Source organism: Neomonachus schauinslandi, chromosome 14, assembly GCF_002201575.2.
Source record: "Neomonachus schauinslandi chromosome 14, ASM220157v2, whole genome shotgun sequence".
Classification (NCBI taxonomy): Eukaryota; Metazoa; Chordata; class Mammalia; order Carnivora; family Phocidae; genus Neomonachus; species Neomonachus schauinslandi.
The window spans coordinates 54,974,953-54,990,796 of record NC_058416.1 but is presented as its reverse complement, the minus strand read 5'-3'; the positions used below and the strand labels follow the sequence as shown (position 1 = coordinate 54,990,796).

Genomic DNA, 15,844 nt, shown 5'->3' with positions numbered 1-15,844 from the left:
GCTGATTCCTGGAAAAAAGAAATCAGTTGAGGTATACCTCCGTAGGAAAATCATTGTCTTGGTTATTATCAATTCCACTTTTATATTGAGTCTCCCACTAAGCAAATTTCAAACTGCCGTGTCATTGTCTTAGCCAGTTGAAGTAGCAGGATTTCACTTGCTGGGAGCAAACACATTTGTTGTTGCAATCTGTTATTTCTGAAATTTCTAAAATTATATTGAGTGTTAGCATGAAATTTGGCATCCAGGTTTGTAAGATTTTCTATTCTGGTGTAAGTAATTTGTGAATCTTTATCTTAGATGATTTAGTTGCCCATAAATATCCTTAGGAATATGTGTCATTTGAGTTTAATCTGTGACTTGTGAGTAGTTGATTTGACACAATTACCACCTAATCAGCTGTTTTGCCTATTGGGTTATGTTATGATTCTTTGCTCCATATTAAAATCTCTTTCCAGGGGAGCCTGTGTGGCTCAGTCAGTTAAACGTCTGACTCTTGGTTTTGACTCAGGTCATGATCTCAGGGTCATGAGATTGAGCCCTGAGTGGGTTTGTGCTCAGCGGGGAGTCTGCTTGAGATTCTCCTCCTCTGCCCCTCCCTGCACTCACTCACTCTCTCTCAAATAAATAAATAAATCTTTTTAAAAATATCTCCTTCCAGGATTCACATTGTATGTTTTCCTCTTTGTATCTTTCCAGGTCTTTTCATCTCTCTCCTTCTCAGAAACAATAACCAGCTAGACAATCATCCTTCAAATCTCATTTTCTTTTCCAGTAATGAATGATCAGTAGCCAAAACCTCCTTATTTTAAATTGGTCATGATCTAAATCTTGTGAATTCTTTTGTCTGGGACCTTGAAAGCCTTCTGAAGATAATGCTTTATTTGTGAGAGGCTCAGAAAATCTTCATAAATCTCTGATCCTAAAAGTAGCAAAGTACAAGCAAGGCTGTTTTCCTATTACTTTTCAACTGACTCTGTAGCAGTACATGCATGTTCTCCCCACCAGACTCTTTTGACTTGGGGGGGTCATTCGAGGGTTTTTTATTTGTTTTTGTTACACTTATAGGGAGGGAGATAGGCTGGCTTTGCAGTCTGAAGGGTTACTGGTTTGGTCAATTAGGGACCGTTCTCTAAAACAAAACAAAACAAAACAAAAACAAAAACAAAAACACACATAAAACAGCTGGTAGATTTGCACACTGACACAGTTCACTTCCCTTGCTCGGATGATATGTGCTCGATCACACACCATCACCACCTTCACACTGAGCAACACATTCTGACTTCTTCTCCCCGGACACTGGGCTAATGACTTCACATTGAGTCCCATTTAATTTTCGTAACAACCTTATGATACAGGGACATTCTATCACCTAATTTTATGGGTTGAGCAAACCGAGGGACAACTTAACCTGCCAAAAACCACCGGGGTCATTAATTCATAAAATGTTTTCACTAGACACGTTGTCTTTTAACCAGTTTAATATACTTCTTGACTCTTCTGTGCCCCTGAAGATGGAATTTTGATGCATCTCAGACAATAATTTGTCATGTACAACTAAATGTGTCTTTTATCTGGCAGTTATATAAAGCTCTTTCCTGAGTCAAAAGTGACAATCCTGTGGTGGCAGGGCCCTGGGGGGCAAGAGTGATTATAGTAAAAGACATCTCGGGCGCCTGGGTGGCTCAGTTGGTTAAGCGACTGCCTTCAGCTCAGGTCATGATCCTGGAGTCCCTGGATCGAGTCCCGCATCGGGCTCCCTGCTCGGCGGGGAGTCTGCTTCTCCCTCTGACCCTCCCCCCTCTCATGTTCTTGCTCTCTCTCATTCTCTCTCTCTCAAATAAATAAAATCTTTAAAAAAAAAAAAAAAGACATCTTAGTATGGTGATTTGCCCTGTGAAAGTGATTTCTTTTTCTAGAGAAGTTGATACTTTTGCATCTGACAGGATAATCGTATTTTAATAGAACTAGGAGTAGTTTTGGAGGAAAATCGGAGGCTAACACTTTTCCAAATTCACTTAACCTTGTACCTGCAAATTCCATTTGGATTTCCAACTCTTGTTTTTGAGTGTTATTGAACACCCTAATCCAATCATGAGTACGTCTCTAATAGCTAATTTTCTGCTTTATTAGTTGGGGTAATAAGGCCTTCTCAAAATCAGAGAGACATGAAAAGCAAAAAGTTATCTTGGTCAGCTAGTTCACCTTGCTTGTGTCTTTCAAGGTATCCATTGACAATGCAGAAGTTAATGGAGCCAAGCTATGGAAATGTTTGGCTGGAATGCTGATATTTCCGGTTGCTCCCATCCTATCTTACTTGGGTTTTGCAACAGCTTGCTAAGCCCTCCTTTTCATCTTTATTCTATCCTCAATCTGGCTTCAGAGAGACATATCCAAACTATAAATTTCTTGTTTGAAATACTCCGGTGGTTCCATATTGCTTCTCATAGAGCTTCTCCATAGGATTTCCACACCCTGCTCAGTATTGACCACTTGTGTGGGTGACACAGGTAAGGTGTGACTCATAAATCAGGTATTAAAGTTTAAAAGGTATATATATGTTTTCAAGATTTTCTTCAAATTCAAGTTAGTTAACATAGAGTGTAGTATTAGTTTCAGGGGTAGAATTCAGTGATTCCTGGATTACATGTAACACCCAGTGCTCATTAAGACAAGTACCCTCCTTAGTGCCCATTACCCACCCAGTTACCCCATCCCCACACCCACCTCCCCTCCAGCAACCCTCAGTTTGTTTCCTATAGTTGAGTCTCTGATGATTTGCCTCCCTCTCTGTTTTTATCTTATTTTATTTTTCCTTCCCCTCCCCTGCGTTCATCTGTTTTGTTTCTTAATTTCCACATATCAGTGAAATCATATGGTATATGTCTTTCTCTAACTGACTTATTTTGCTCAGCATAATACACTCCAGTTCCATCCACGTCATTGCCAATGGCACGATTTCATTCTTTTTGACGGCTGAGTAATATTCCATTGTGTATATATATATACCACATCTTCTTTATCCATTCATCAGTCTATGGACATCTGGGCTCTTTCCATAGTTTGGCTATTGTGGACATCGCTGCTATAAACATCGGGGTGCACATACCCCTTCGGATCCCTACATTTGTATCTCTGGGGTAAATACCCAGTAGTGCAGTTGCTGGGTCATTGGGTAGTTCTATTTTCATCTTTTTGAGGAACCTCCATACTGTTTTCCAGAGTGGCTGCCCCATCTTGCATTTCCACCAACAGTGTAGGAGGGTTCCCCTTTCTCCCAGATCTGTGCCAACATTTGTCATTTCCTGACTTGTTAATTTTAGCCATTCTGACTGGTGTGAGGTGTTGTCTCATTGTGGTTTTGATTTGGATTTCCCTGATGCCGAGTGATGTTGAGCATTTTTTCATGTGTCTGTTAGCCGTGTGTATGTCTTCTTTGGAGAAATGTCTGTCCATGTCTTCTGCCCGTTTCTTAACTGGATTTTTTGTTTTTTGGGTGTTGAGCTTGTTGAGTTCTTTATAGATTTTGTGTACCAGCCCTTTATCTGATATATCATTTGCAAATACCTTCTCCCATTCCTTAGGTTGCCTTTTAGTCTTGTTGATTGTTTCCTTTGCTTTGCAGAAGCTTTTTATCTTGATGAAGTCCCAGTGGCTCATTTCTGCTTTCATTTCCCTTGCCTCCAGAGACGTATCTAGTAAGAAGTTGCTGCGGCCGAGGTCAAGGAGGTTGCTGCCTGTGTTCTCCTCTAGGGTTTTGATGGTTTCCTATCTCACATTTAGGTCTTTCATCCATTTTTAATTTATTTTTGTGTATGGTGTAAGAAAGTGGTCTAGTTTCATTCTTCTGCATATGGCTGTCCAATTTTCCCAACACCATTTGCTAAAGAGACTGTCTTTTTTCCATTGGATATTCTTTCCTGATTTGTTGATGATTAGTTGACCATAGAGTTGAGGGTCCATTTCTGGGTTTCTGTTCTGTTCCATTGATCTATGTGTCTGTTTTTGTGCCAGTACTGTCCTGTCTTGATGATTACAGCTTTGTAATACAGCTTGAAGTCTGGAATTGTGATGCCTCCAGTTTGGGTTTTCTATTTCATTACTTTGGCTATTCAGGGTCTTTTCTGGTTCCATTCAAATTTTAGAATTGTTTGTTCTAGCTCTGTGAAAAATGCTGGTGTTATTTTGATAGGGATTGCATTGAGTGTGTAGATTGCTTTGGGTAGTATAGACATTTTAACAATACTTTTTCTTCCAATCCATGAGCATGGAATGTTTTTCCATTTCTTTGTGTCATCTTCAATTTCTTTCATAAGCATTCTATAGTTTTCAGAGTAGAAATCTTTTACCTTTTTGGTTAGGTTTATTCCTAGGTATCTCACGGTTTTTGGTGCAATTGTAAATGGGATTGATTCCTTGATTTCTTTTTCTGCTGCTTCATTATTGGTGTATAGAAATTCACAAAAGGTATATATTTTTAAAAGTAAAATAGACTAGATTCAAGTTTACCTCTACGACAATATTGTTTTCACTTGCCCTTTATTCTGTATTATTTTTTGTGGGTGGGAGGGGGCAAAGAGGAAGGATGCCCTGACTGACTAGGTCCTGGGGGTTGTGTAAAATCATCAGCCTTGCTTATCAGTCCCATCACCTAATGGTTCCTGGTGTACAGCTAATAATTCTGTTTATCAAGAGTTTCTGTAGCACTTGTGAGTTGTGATTTTTAGTTATTAACTTTGTCTATGTAATTTTACTCATGGGTAATTTCTAGGTAAGAAAGAAGGCAGGGACAGATGAGGAAAGCTCCAACATTTGTATAATATGTAATGATGTTATGAATATTCTTACCTATAATGACAATAGTTTGTGATTATGAAATAAGCAGCAAAATGATGATAAATGTAAAACTTGCAATAGGATGAGTCATATAAATAAAAAGTTAAAATATGTACAGTTCATTTGTTTTAATAACAATAAATAACATTTATTCTTCAATGGTCCATATTTATTTACCTTTTTGATATTACCCATGTAATGGAGGTCTGAAAAAACGTTTTCAAAATAAAGCAAAATATTTTGAAACATTTTATGCGTTGAAGATTTTTCTTATAAAATGACTGATTTAGTGTATCATAGATAATGTTGTTACTTATGTAGTGACATGAAGGTGTTATCGGTATTGTGCTTATTCTCCCAAAATGTCTATGCTGCTTTTTGCTTTAGTTTCCCAAATAATCTTGGTAGAGATGAGGATTTGGAAAAATCTGGAAGTGTAACTTACATGGAAAAGACATCTGTCTTGTGTCTCAGTCTGAAAAGGGAAAGTCAAAACTGAAGTTAGGATTATTGGCAAGTTCTTCCCTGATCCAATTACTGCTGCATTTGCTATTTCACTTGTGACCCCACCCTTGTCACTTCTGCTATGCTAGCTGGTGTGGCCTGCCTTTAGCATCCCAGAAACCCTCAGGTATCTGTGATTTTTCTCATATCTTCTTCCTGACTCAAACTCTTTACCTCATTTTTATATAGTACCTCCTGCTTCTCTTTTACCCACAGCTGTATAAGAGGGCTATCCTGATAACTTTCCTCTCCCCTTACCCTACTGGGTGTAAGAACCCTTCGAACTCAGACAGCGCCCTGCATGTGTCTCCCTCATATCTTTGCATATTGTCAGGGAGTGATAGATTTACCTTCATATCTCCCCTGATGTTTTCTAAAATCAGAAAGAACTGGGACTTCATTCTCTTAATAATTTCTTTATGCCTAACAGCTGAAATTTGGTAGGTTGTCACAGGTTGTATTTCTTGAGAAGTAGACTGTGAAATGGACATTGGTTGGCCAGTGTGTTTCTTCACAAGTACTCCTGGGACCAACACCACACAAGAAAGCAAGACTGGTCAGAGGGAGAAGTTGGGCTTGGTTGTGTTTCCCACAAAGGCATCAGCCCACCCTGTTGGGAAATCTGGAGTTGGGGTGACCTTCGGGTTGTTTCTAGTTAGAGCAAGAGGGCCTTAGCATTTTTGCCTCCACACTGACTGGACATTTGGGATTTGGGCTGCTCCTGGTAGAAGGTGTGACATGGGCCAGGCAGTTGTCTTCAGTAGAGACAGTCCACAAAGAGGACCCTCTGGCAGCACTTCCAGAGGCTGGAGGATTATAAATTCTTCATCCCTGGAAGGGAATCTAGGCAGTACACCATAGTGTCCACCATATTACAAAATTTTTATCCTAATATCAGGTCCTAATAATAGGAAACCATAACTATTTTTGTGAAATTAACTGAAGAGCAGAATGCCTGTGAATTAGGGGAATTGGGGATGAGAGAAGGAAATTAAACAGTGGATAACTTCTATCTGCCCTATTAATAGAAATGGTTTTAATAAAATGGATTTCTCTCTGGACTGTAGTTAATAACAATGTATCATCACTGGTTCATTAATTATAATGATTTAGTATAATAATAGAGGTGGTATTAAGATTGGAAACTGATCTGGTCTACTTGTGAAATCCTGTACCATCTTTGCAGATTTTCTAAAAAATCTGAAACTATTTCAAAATAAAAATATATGAAACCCCACTTTATATTTTTGATACATATTATTTTTAAATTGTCTACTAAAAATTACTATTGATTTCCCAGCCACCTAGTTCCATTTATTTATTTTTTAAAGATAGTATTTATGACACAGAGATGTAAATAACCCAGGATAATACATAATTTCCAATAACACCTATTTTATATATTTCATGTAAAATTAATGCACCCATGTATTTATATATTATAAATTATGTTATTTGAGAGTAATTTTTTAGTTGTTGTCATTTTATTGGTATGGCTGTGACCTGGGTTCATTTTCTCAAAAGCTTGTCATCCTAGATACAGATAAAGATTTAGATTTTAGTGAGTCTATTATTTCACCTTATGGGTAAACATATTCAAAAGATTGGTTTGTAAAAAAAATAATAACAAAAAGACTACTGATTTTAAAAAATGGATTTCTTTCTGAATAAGGAGATAGGATTTTTAAAGACCCCTTAAACTTTAAGCCTTCCGACCTTAAAGCAGCAAATGCATTGTTTGTGACTATTCCAAGTATTTCAACTCCAGCTACTCTTTCTGTAAACGTTTATTGACTCCCCAAAAAGCACACAGCCCTGTGGTAGTTGGTGTGGGACCAGAAAATTTTTTAAAAAGACAGCTATCGCTGAAGATCTTCTGCGTGTAGATGGTGTCGGCCGGAGCACAATGGCCAAGAACAAACTAAGAGGGCAGAAGTCCAGGAATGTATTTCATATAGCCAGCCAAAAAAACTTTAAGTCTAAAAACAAAGCAAAACCAGTTACTGCTGGGCGCCTGGGTGGCTCAGTCGGTTAAGCAACTGCCTTCGGCTCAGGTCATGATCCTGGAGTCCCTGGATGGGGTCCCGCATCGGCTCCCTGCTCGGCAGGGAGTCTGCTTCTCCCTCTGACCCTCCCCCCTCTCATGTGTTCTCTCTCATTCTCTCTCTCTCAAATAAATAAATGAAATCTTTAAAAAAAAAAAAAACCAGTTACTACTAATCTTAAGAAGATAAACATTGTGAATGATGAAAAAGTTAACAGAGTGAATAAAGCTTTTGTAGATATACAAAAGGAACTTGCCCATTTCTCAAAAGGCCTTTCCCTTGAACCTTTGCAAAACAGCTGATTCCTCAGCAGTGTCATGAAAATGAACCAGTTAATGTTGATGAAGCGACAAGATTAATGGCTCAGTTGTAATACCCTGGAGATACAGCAGATACCCCAAAAAGACCAATAAATTAAATGTTTTATACCGAAAAAAAAAATAAAAAAAATAAAAAAATAAAAAGACAGCTATCAAGGAGATTTCAAACCATTGGTAGGATGAGGACATGGAGGCAATTGATCATAATACAAAGTCGAAGGCAACTTTGGAATGAGCTGGCATATGAGCTGAGCTTTGAAACCTCCAGAGACTTGAGTCCGACTCTTCCAGGAAATATTAGCTTTTACTTTTCTGCCCGAAATAATATCTCATTTACCTTTTATAGGCCTGCAACCGCTGACCTCTATGTAATGGAGGGAGGAGCATTCTTATCAAACCCAACTGTGGCCACTGAAATCAGAGTCATGGCTGTTCCTTCTCTATTTCATGCCCAGACTCCAAATAAAAAATGACCCTTGTGCCTTTCAGGTTTGGTTCCTGTTGGGGAACAACGTCCCCAAACATGGCGCTCTATTTCAATTCCAGGATTGGGCTACAGTCTCCCATAGGTCTTGCCTTCTGACACAATCTTGTCATCAGTTGCCCAGGCCCCCTATGGGCCTTTGTCCCCTGTGTCACTCAGAGCTTTGTGCAGCCTGGAGGTGTGTCTCAGCTCATTTCCACTCTATCTGTAAGAAAGCACCTTTGTTCCCTTTCCTCTCCCTTGAGAAGGGCTCCTCATTCCTTTTAGTGGCTTCTATATATACATAGTTCCTTTGTTTTCTCTACCTTATCTTTTTTTTTAATGTAATTTAATTTTTTTGGACATACAAATTTTAAATGCTATATATTTACAGAACAATGGGGGCTAGCTGAAGATAGATACCATTCAAAATGGGTGAAACCAACTCAAACTTGCATTCAAGAAAGGAACCTAAAGAATTGCCAGGATGATGACAAGTGCTGATCAGTAAGACATTATGTCTTCCTCTCTCTCTCATAGGTTTAGTAAAAAGGGAAAAAAATGAAACATACTGAATTACAATAGCAAAGTTCTCAATTATGCTTATGAGGCAGGGTTGATGATAAGGAAGTGGTTAAACATTACTTTGCTTAAAAGGAATTGTTCTCAGGACCAATACTGAGTGTCAGCAAAAGGAAAAACAATTGATTCATCAAGTTCTTTTCTCCCTAGCATATAGAGAATGAGATTCTTAGCTAGACAAAGTTATTCTAAAATCTATTTTGGTTGATCACTTTCTTTATCAACCATTTTTCCTGTCAGTCCTAAAGTCCTATTTTAAAAAATTTTTATTTTATTTTTTTTATCTTTTATTTTTTTTATTTTTAAAGGTTTTTTTTTTTTTTTAAAGATTTTATTTATTTATTTGAGAGACAGAATGAGAGAGAGAGCACATGAGAGGGGGGAGGGTCAGAGGGAGAAGCAGACTCCCTGCTGAGCAGGGAGCCCGATGTGGGACTCGATCCTGGGACTCCAGGATCATGACCTGAGCCGAAGGCAGTCGCTCAACCAACTGAGCCACCCAGGCGCCCTAAAAAATTTTTAAAACCTCACTTACCCATTCTCCTCGTCTGACTCTTCCGAGGTGGTTACTCTGGAGATAAAGAGGGGAGGGCAGAGAACTATAAATCTGGTGGGTCTGCACTGAACCTTCCCACTAGATTTGACATCACCTCTCTTGCATCATGCCAGGAGTAGATAGGTGGTACCTGGCTCCCCTTTGTCTGTTAGAGAACAATTTGAATATAAGCTTTACTCTGGAAGACTCTATTACCATATTATCGATGCTGGCTACAAGGCTGACAGGAGAGATGGAGAAAGTGCAGTGTTGAGGGGAAAATGTGTAAATGTGTATTTTCTATGCCACAGGACAGGTGCCAGCCCCCACCGCACTACCCCCACTCCCACCCCCCATTTGAAAAACTAATTGGAAAACTCCTTTATAGCATAGCCAAAGGACAAACTGCTTTACCTTGAGAAACTGGTATGAAAATTAATATAAAGTTTAATGACTAATTTTATATGAAAAGATATTAAAGATATTAAAGATATTCACCAAGGGTATCTTTTAAATATAGTTTGCCCAGTTTGCCTGGTCTTTGTTTTAGCCAAATGGCTTGAGGACCCAAAGCTCAGTTTCTTTTCTTTTGAAAAAATTACCTCTGTCATCAAAGAAGATTATCCACTCCTAAGTGTTACTCTTCTTTACCCCTACTAGTTTTGTTTCTAGAAATAATTTATGGTAGCAGAGCAGTAATTTGAGTTTAATGAAAGCTCACAAAGGGAAAAAAAAATCAGCTTGCCTATGGAAAATATGAGGCAAAACATCAAAGAATATTTGTTTTTTATAATTGTTTTGGTTAAACAGGTGTAAATCGCACTATGTTAGAACTGGATTGCCTTCATACCTACCTGACCCTGACTAAACCAGTTTCTTGGACTTTCTGGGAAGAATTTATGTGAGGTCAATGATTTGTACTTGTTCAAAGGTTACTCTGCTACATAATTCAGCTGTCAGCAGAACTATGTCTTGCCTGGTCCAAGATTTTGTATAAATCTAAAGGAAAAAAAAAAGAGTCCCCAAAATTTATTGTCCAGGAAACTGACAGATCCCTGTGGCTCTGTCAGCACAAGCATTTGGGAATTAGGCAAGTGTTCTCCTTGTTGCTGATCTGAACTTTGCATTTCAAGCATTTTGGGGTTGGAAGGACAAACCCTGAGAGCACAGAAGGAGCCAAGCTAGCAACGGTGTAGGGAGATAGTAGTAGGCAGATAGTGGTGCTTTTATCCTGCAGCAAAGAGTGATCACTAAGTTTGGCGGTTATCTCGCAAGGCTTATCTCCCCTTGCTAGAGTCCACTGTGAGGCTCAAGAGTACAGTTAGAGACTATTTTTAACTGCAAGTCCTATGAACCCATAATTAAACATGCAGTTTGTTCAGTTCAGAAACCCCTCCCTCTGCAGGCACCCTGAAATATCTGATTAGGGCTTCCTATATTTCTGCCTCATGGAAAACTTCAAGGTTGGAACATATTTTGGATGTTTTGTCTGGCGTTTTTAAGCCTTTTGCTTGCTTTTAATAACAATGTATCTCTAATTGGAATGTCATGAATTATTTGAGTAACGTGTCTGTTTCAGACACAGGAGAACATTACCCTTGTTAAAATATCTCTACAGGTATCCAGAAAGGATTTGACTCCTCATTCCCTCCATACCTCCTTTCCAAATAAAATTTAATATTTGCATTGAATTCAGAAACTTACGGCTGTTGACTGTGTAGCAGCAGGTTTGCAACTAACTGGTGCTTCTCTGTAGCAAATGTTAATGGTCCTATCCATTGTCAAGGTTTTAATTATTAGAAAGAAACATTCTTTCCTGTGGCACTGTAGATTTTGAGGATACATTTTAAAAATGAAAGGATAAGGGGTGCCTGGATAGCTCAGTCGGGTAAGCGGTGGACTCTTGATTTGGCTCAGGTCATGATCTCAGGGTTGTCAGATCGAGCCCAGCGTCTGGCTCTGTGCTCAGCACAGAGTTTGCTTGAGATTCTCTGTCTCTGCCCCTCACCCTGCTTGTGCTCTTGCTCTCTCTCTCTCTCTCTCAAATAAATAAATAAAATCCTTAAAAGAAATGAAAGGATAAAAATGCCTTTTTGGTTTAGCTTTCAATTGGTAATTTTTTTCCTTTCCTTTTTCAAAAATCACTCCAAATCTTGGACAAGGGGCTCCACCTAGTGTAAGTTTTAGGTTAAAAAAGTAGGATGGATCTAAAGAAAGGGCAAAAATTACTGCTTTTAAAAAGAATATACTCCTTTATGAAAAGAATGCAAAACAAAAGAATGATAGTTCATAAAATGCTTTTGTGGCTCAGATATTTCATGTAACTCTCGTCTTCCACAAGTTCTTACTTTTAAACCTTTTAAAAGGCAAATTTACATTACATATGTGTGTAAATACAGTTTTAGATTGTAAACATTTTCTCGGCCTATGGTAGATGGATTTAGAGCCAATTTTCTGGTGGTGTAACAAAACAAGAATCTTAAATGAAATGGTTTGGGATGCCTTCACAGTTAATAAACCTAGAGTTACTGCCTGAAATGGCATTTAAAAAATTTTTTTTGTTTTTTGCCTTTTTGTTTTGCTAAACAGGGGCTTAAATTTTAGATAGACATTTTTACTTAATACTTTTCATAACATCCTCTAATCACATTTTTGAAAATGTTTATATTGCTTCCAACTTGAAGAGGCAGATTTTCTACTCAGCAGCCACTAAGTGGAGTTGTACTACTGTTGATAATGTAATTTTTTTTACAACTTTGAAAGTATCACTATAGTGTGGTATTCGATTTCTTTATTTTTTTTTTTCTCATAGAGGGGGTATTTCCAGTACTTATATCTATTGCCAATGAGTTCCAAGAACAGAACGTATGTGTATCTGTAAAGGACTAAATACTAGACTGAAGTGACACATACAGGAAAATGAGTGAATTTAATGATGACATCAGTAGCCAGGAGATGCAGAGAGTTGAGAAATTCACTTGAGAAAAGTGTCCCCTCAAGCATTTGGATTTTTGGATGTGCAGCCTTTGAGCTGGAACTGACCCGTCATCGTCATCGTTCCATCTGGAGTCATATTTCTTGTATGCCTACTGCATGACGGTTGTTGTACGTATATAATATGTTTACTCCTCCTAACACCCCTGAATTAGGGACTCTGAGATAAGGAAACTGAGGCTCAGAGAAATCCAGTAGATTATCAACATTGTGTTTGGATTTGAACTAAGTCTGTCTCTCCATTATATGTGCTTTGCCCCCTCTACATTGTATTACTCACCTACATAAGACTTCTCCTTCATGATGCCAACTCTTCTTTACTTTTCCTTAATCACTATTTTTATTCAAGACTCAATCTGTGCTAGATTCCAAGGGAGTTAGTAATATTGATGTCCTCAAGAAACTTTCAGTTTAACTGAGGAGACTGAACACAAGTGTCTTTTCTAAAATCATATATTCACTTATACATTTAGCTAAGTGCCATGTGTATGGTATAAATAATAGGTACAATAAGAGTTCTGCTTTCTGAGAGCAAGGGGTGTTCCTTTCCACCTGCCTATCTCCAGCAAGGAGAACTTTCCTTCTGGAATGGAGGTGATACAGTGAATCAAAGTTGTAATACCTAAGAACAGCAGTTGAGGTTGTGATAGTCCTTTGCGCTGAAGATCCACAAAGAGCTTTTTTTTAGGTAAGCTATATCTATGGGTATTTACCATTTTAGAAATCAAAACCAGTAATATTTTAAAATATGTATTAATCCTTTTAAAAATAATATTAGTAAACCCATTATATGTTAACATAAATGACATATTTTTTATTAAAAAAAAAAAACTACGTTTTCCAAAACAGAACAATTTAGTGAGAAGAGTAACATTGCTTTACATTTTTTTTTCAAATCTCCTTAATGTCTGACTGAATAGAAGACAGCTGGATTCTCCTCTGTGTCTGCTTTCAGTTTGTGGCCATATGTTGTTTTGGTTGGAATACAGTAAGAAAATCCAGCTGTATGGCTCAGTCGGTTGGGTGTCTGCCTTCAGCTCAGGTCATAACTGCAGGGTCCCGGGATTGAGTCCCACATCGGGCTCCTTGCTCAGCGGGGAGCCTGCTTCTCCCTCTGTCTGCCGCTTCCCCTGCTAGTGCTCTCTCTCTCTCTCTCTCTCACTCTGACAAATAAACAAATAAATAAAATCTTTTTTTTTTTTAAAGATTTTATTTATTTATTTGAGAGAGAGAGAATGAGAGACAGAGAGCAGGAGAGGGAGGAGGGTCAGAGGGATAAGCAGACTCCCTGCTGAGCAGAGAGCCCGATGTGGGACTCGATCCTGGGACTCCAGGACCATGACCTGAGCCGAAGGCAGTCGCTTAACCAACTGAGCCACCCAGGCGCCCCAAATAAATAAAATCTTAAAAAAAAAAGAAAATCCAGCTTTACACCAAAATATTGTTGGAAAAAGGAGTAACATTTCAGTCGCCTTTTCAGATAATTCTTTGACCTTACTGACCCATGAAAGAGGTTTGAGGAACCTCAGGGGTTCCTGGACCTCACTTTGAGAACTGCTAGACTATAATCTGAGACCCAGTTTCAAATCTCAGCTCTTTCATTTCCCAAGTTGTGAAGCCCTGGGAAGTTACTAAACCTTTGGCAAAACTGTTGCAAAAATCAGAAAGAATGCTCATGCAGGACCTGGCACAGAGAAGGGCCTCAAATAAACGCTTTTATGATGCCGCTGTGGTTATCAGCGATAAAATGCTGCTGTTCCATTGGTCTTAGGTGGTGTGAAGGTCAGAGTGAGAAAATGAAGTCCCATCCAGCTTGAGGGTGTCTAGGAGTAAAACTGTTAACAAGGCGAGATTCATCTCCTTCCTAGTTTACATGGCTTGAGTCCATCAGGTCTTCCGTCCTTCCCACCCAGCATCAAGTGGATTTTCAGGATTTGTACAACCTTCCTCAGTTTTGACTACACTATACTAGAGAACCAATTATAGTGGTTATTATAGGAAGAAATGTAATAGCTATGGGGTTTTATATTTTATATTTATATTTAATATGAAACCTGTTGTTTAAAGTATAATCGATAATGGCGATCTTTCATTAAAAAAGTAGAAAATTATTTCCATGATATTGAAAAAAGTAAAAGAAAAACACAAAGTCTAGGAAGTCTTTTTAAATGCTTTTAAGTAATTTAATGCATTGTGATGTTGAGTAAACACATATCATCTATAACCTGTGTTGTGCTCACTTTTTCTATAATACTTTGGCCACAGTTCAGTCAGTCTGATATGTGACATGAAAGGCTTGTAGGCAGGATGAAGTAGGAGAATGGGGGCCCTTCCTAAGGGAGGGTACTGAAGCCAAGTCATACTACAGGGTGATGAATTTTCATGTTTTGAGTCAGAAAGGAGGTTATGAGACAGGTCCAGAATATAGGTCAGAGATCTGAGAAGCAAGAAGATCAATGTGTGAAAACCCACACGTTGGGGGGAGCCTGATGCCATGAGAGGGGAGGTCAGGAACAGATAGGAGACTGAAGCTAGACCCTGAGTAGTCTGGGATGGGGCAAGGTAAGAGTATGAAAGGCTTTGGTTGAGGCCAAATCTTGTTGACCATGCTTTTATGTAGGGTCTTGCTACATAGAGCTAGCTGGTAGAGAGATTCCAAAATGATGGAAAATATACTCTTTCAAAATAACTTTTAAAAACTTATTCAACATGTTTATGAAAAAAAATATGTCTTTATTAGAACACTATGGACATGGCCCCATGAAAAGAATCTTCTTATTGCCTTGTCAGAAGGATGACATAATGTTTTTGTTTCAAAAGAACATTTTAGCCACAACAATAAAACTGCCAACAAGAGATTTATCATTTAGATGAAGGGAAAAAACAAAACAAAACAAAACCTCTTTCTCAACTCTCTGCTTGGGATGAGCAGAATGAGAGATTCCTTTCTCTTCATATCAGGTATCAGGTAAAACTAGTATTGCCAAGTAGTTTGAATGTCACCAGCTGTGACATTTTTGTGTCTGTGGCAGTCATCTACAAGTTTCAGAGACTCAGATGGGACCCACCTAAGAGGACCCTGCTGATCAGAGTGCAGTTAGAACCCAGGCTCTGACTCAGCTGTGTTGCTTTGGATAGGCCACATCTACCTTCTGAAAGTCTCAGTCTACTCATTTATAACATGAGGAAATAATATTAGGGTAGTGGTCCTCAAAGTGTGGTCTGTGGACCAACAGCATCAACATCACCGGGAACTGCTTAGGAATATGTTCCTGGGCCCCATCTCAGACCTACAGAAGCATAAACGAATGGTAGGAGAGGCACCCAGCAGTTAGTGTCCTGATATGCCCTCCATGTGATTCTGTGTATTCTGCAGTCTGAGAGCCACTGGACTAGATGATCTCTGATCACCTTCTAGTTTAAATGCTTTCATATTCTGAGTCATGTGGCTCATTCTGGCTCTCAGGCAGGTTGTTGTCTGGAGCAATCAGAACAGAGAATTGCTGTTCTTTTGTAAATATCAAGAGGATAGAGGCTGCCTTAGGTGGCTCATTTCACTGTT

At 38.6% G+C, this 15,844-nt stretch overlaps 1 protein-coding gene across 1 annotated transcript; it reads left to right on the top strand.

The window, feature by feature from the left end:
* Positions 1–7,244: 7,244 nt before the first annotated feature.
* On the top strand, positions 7,245–7,761 carry LOC110576966 (ribosomal biogenesis factor-like). Its single transcript, XM_044921215.1, has 2 exons — positions 7,245–7,369; positions 7,687–7,761. Exons 1-2 carry the CDS (start codon positions 7,250–7,252, stop codon positions 7,759–7,761), a joined length of 195 nt encoding a protein of 64 aa, XP_044777150.1. The 5' UTR covers positions 7,245–7,249.
* The last annotated feature ends 8,083 nt before the right edge of the window (positions 7,762–15,844 follow it).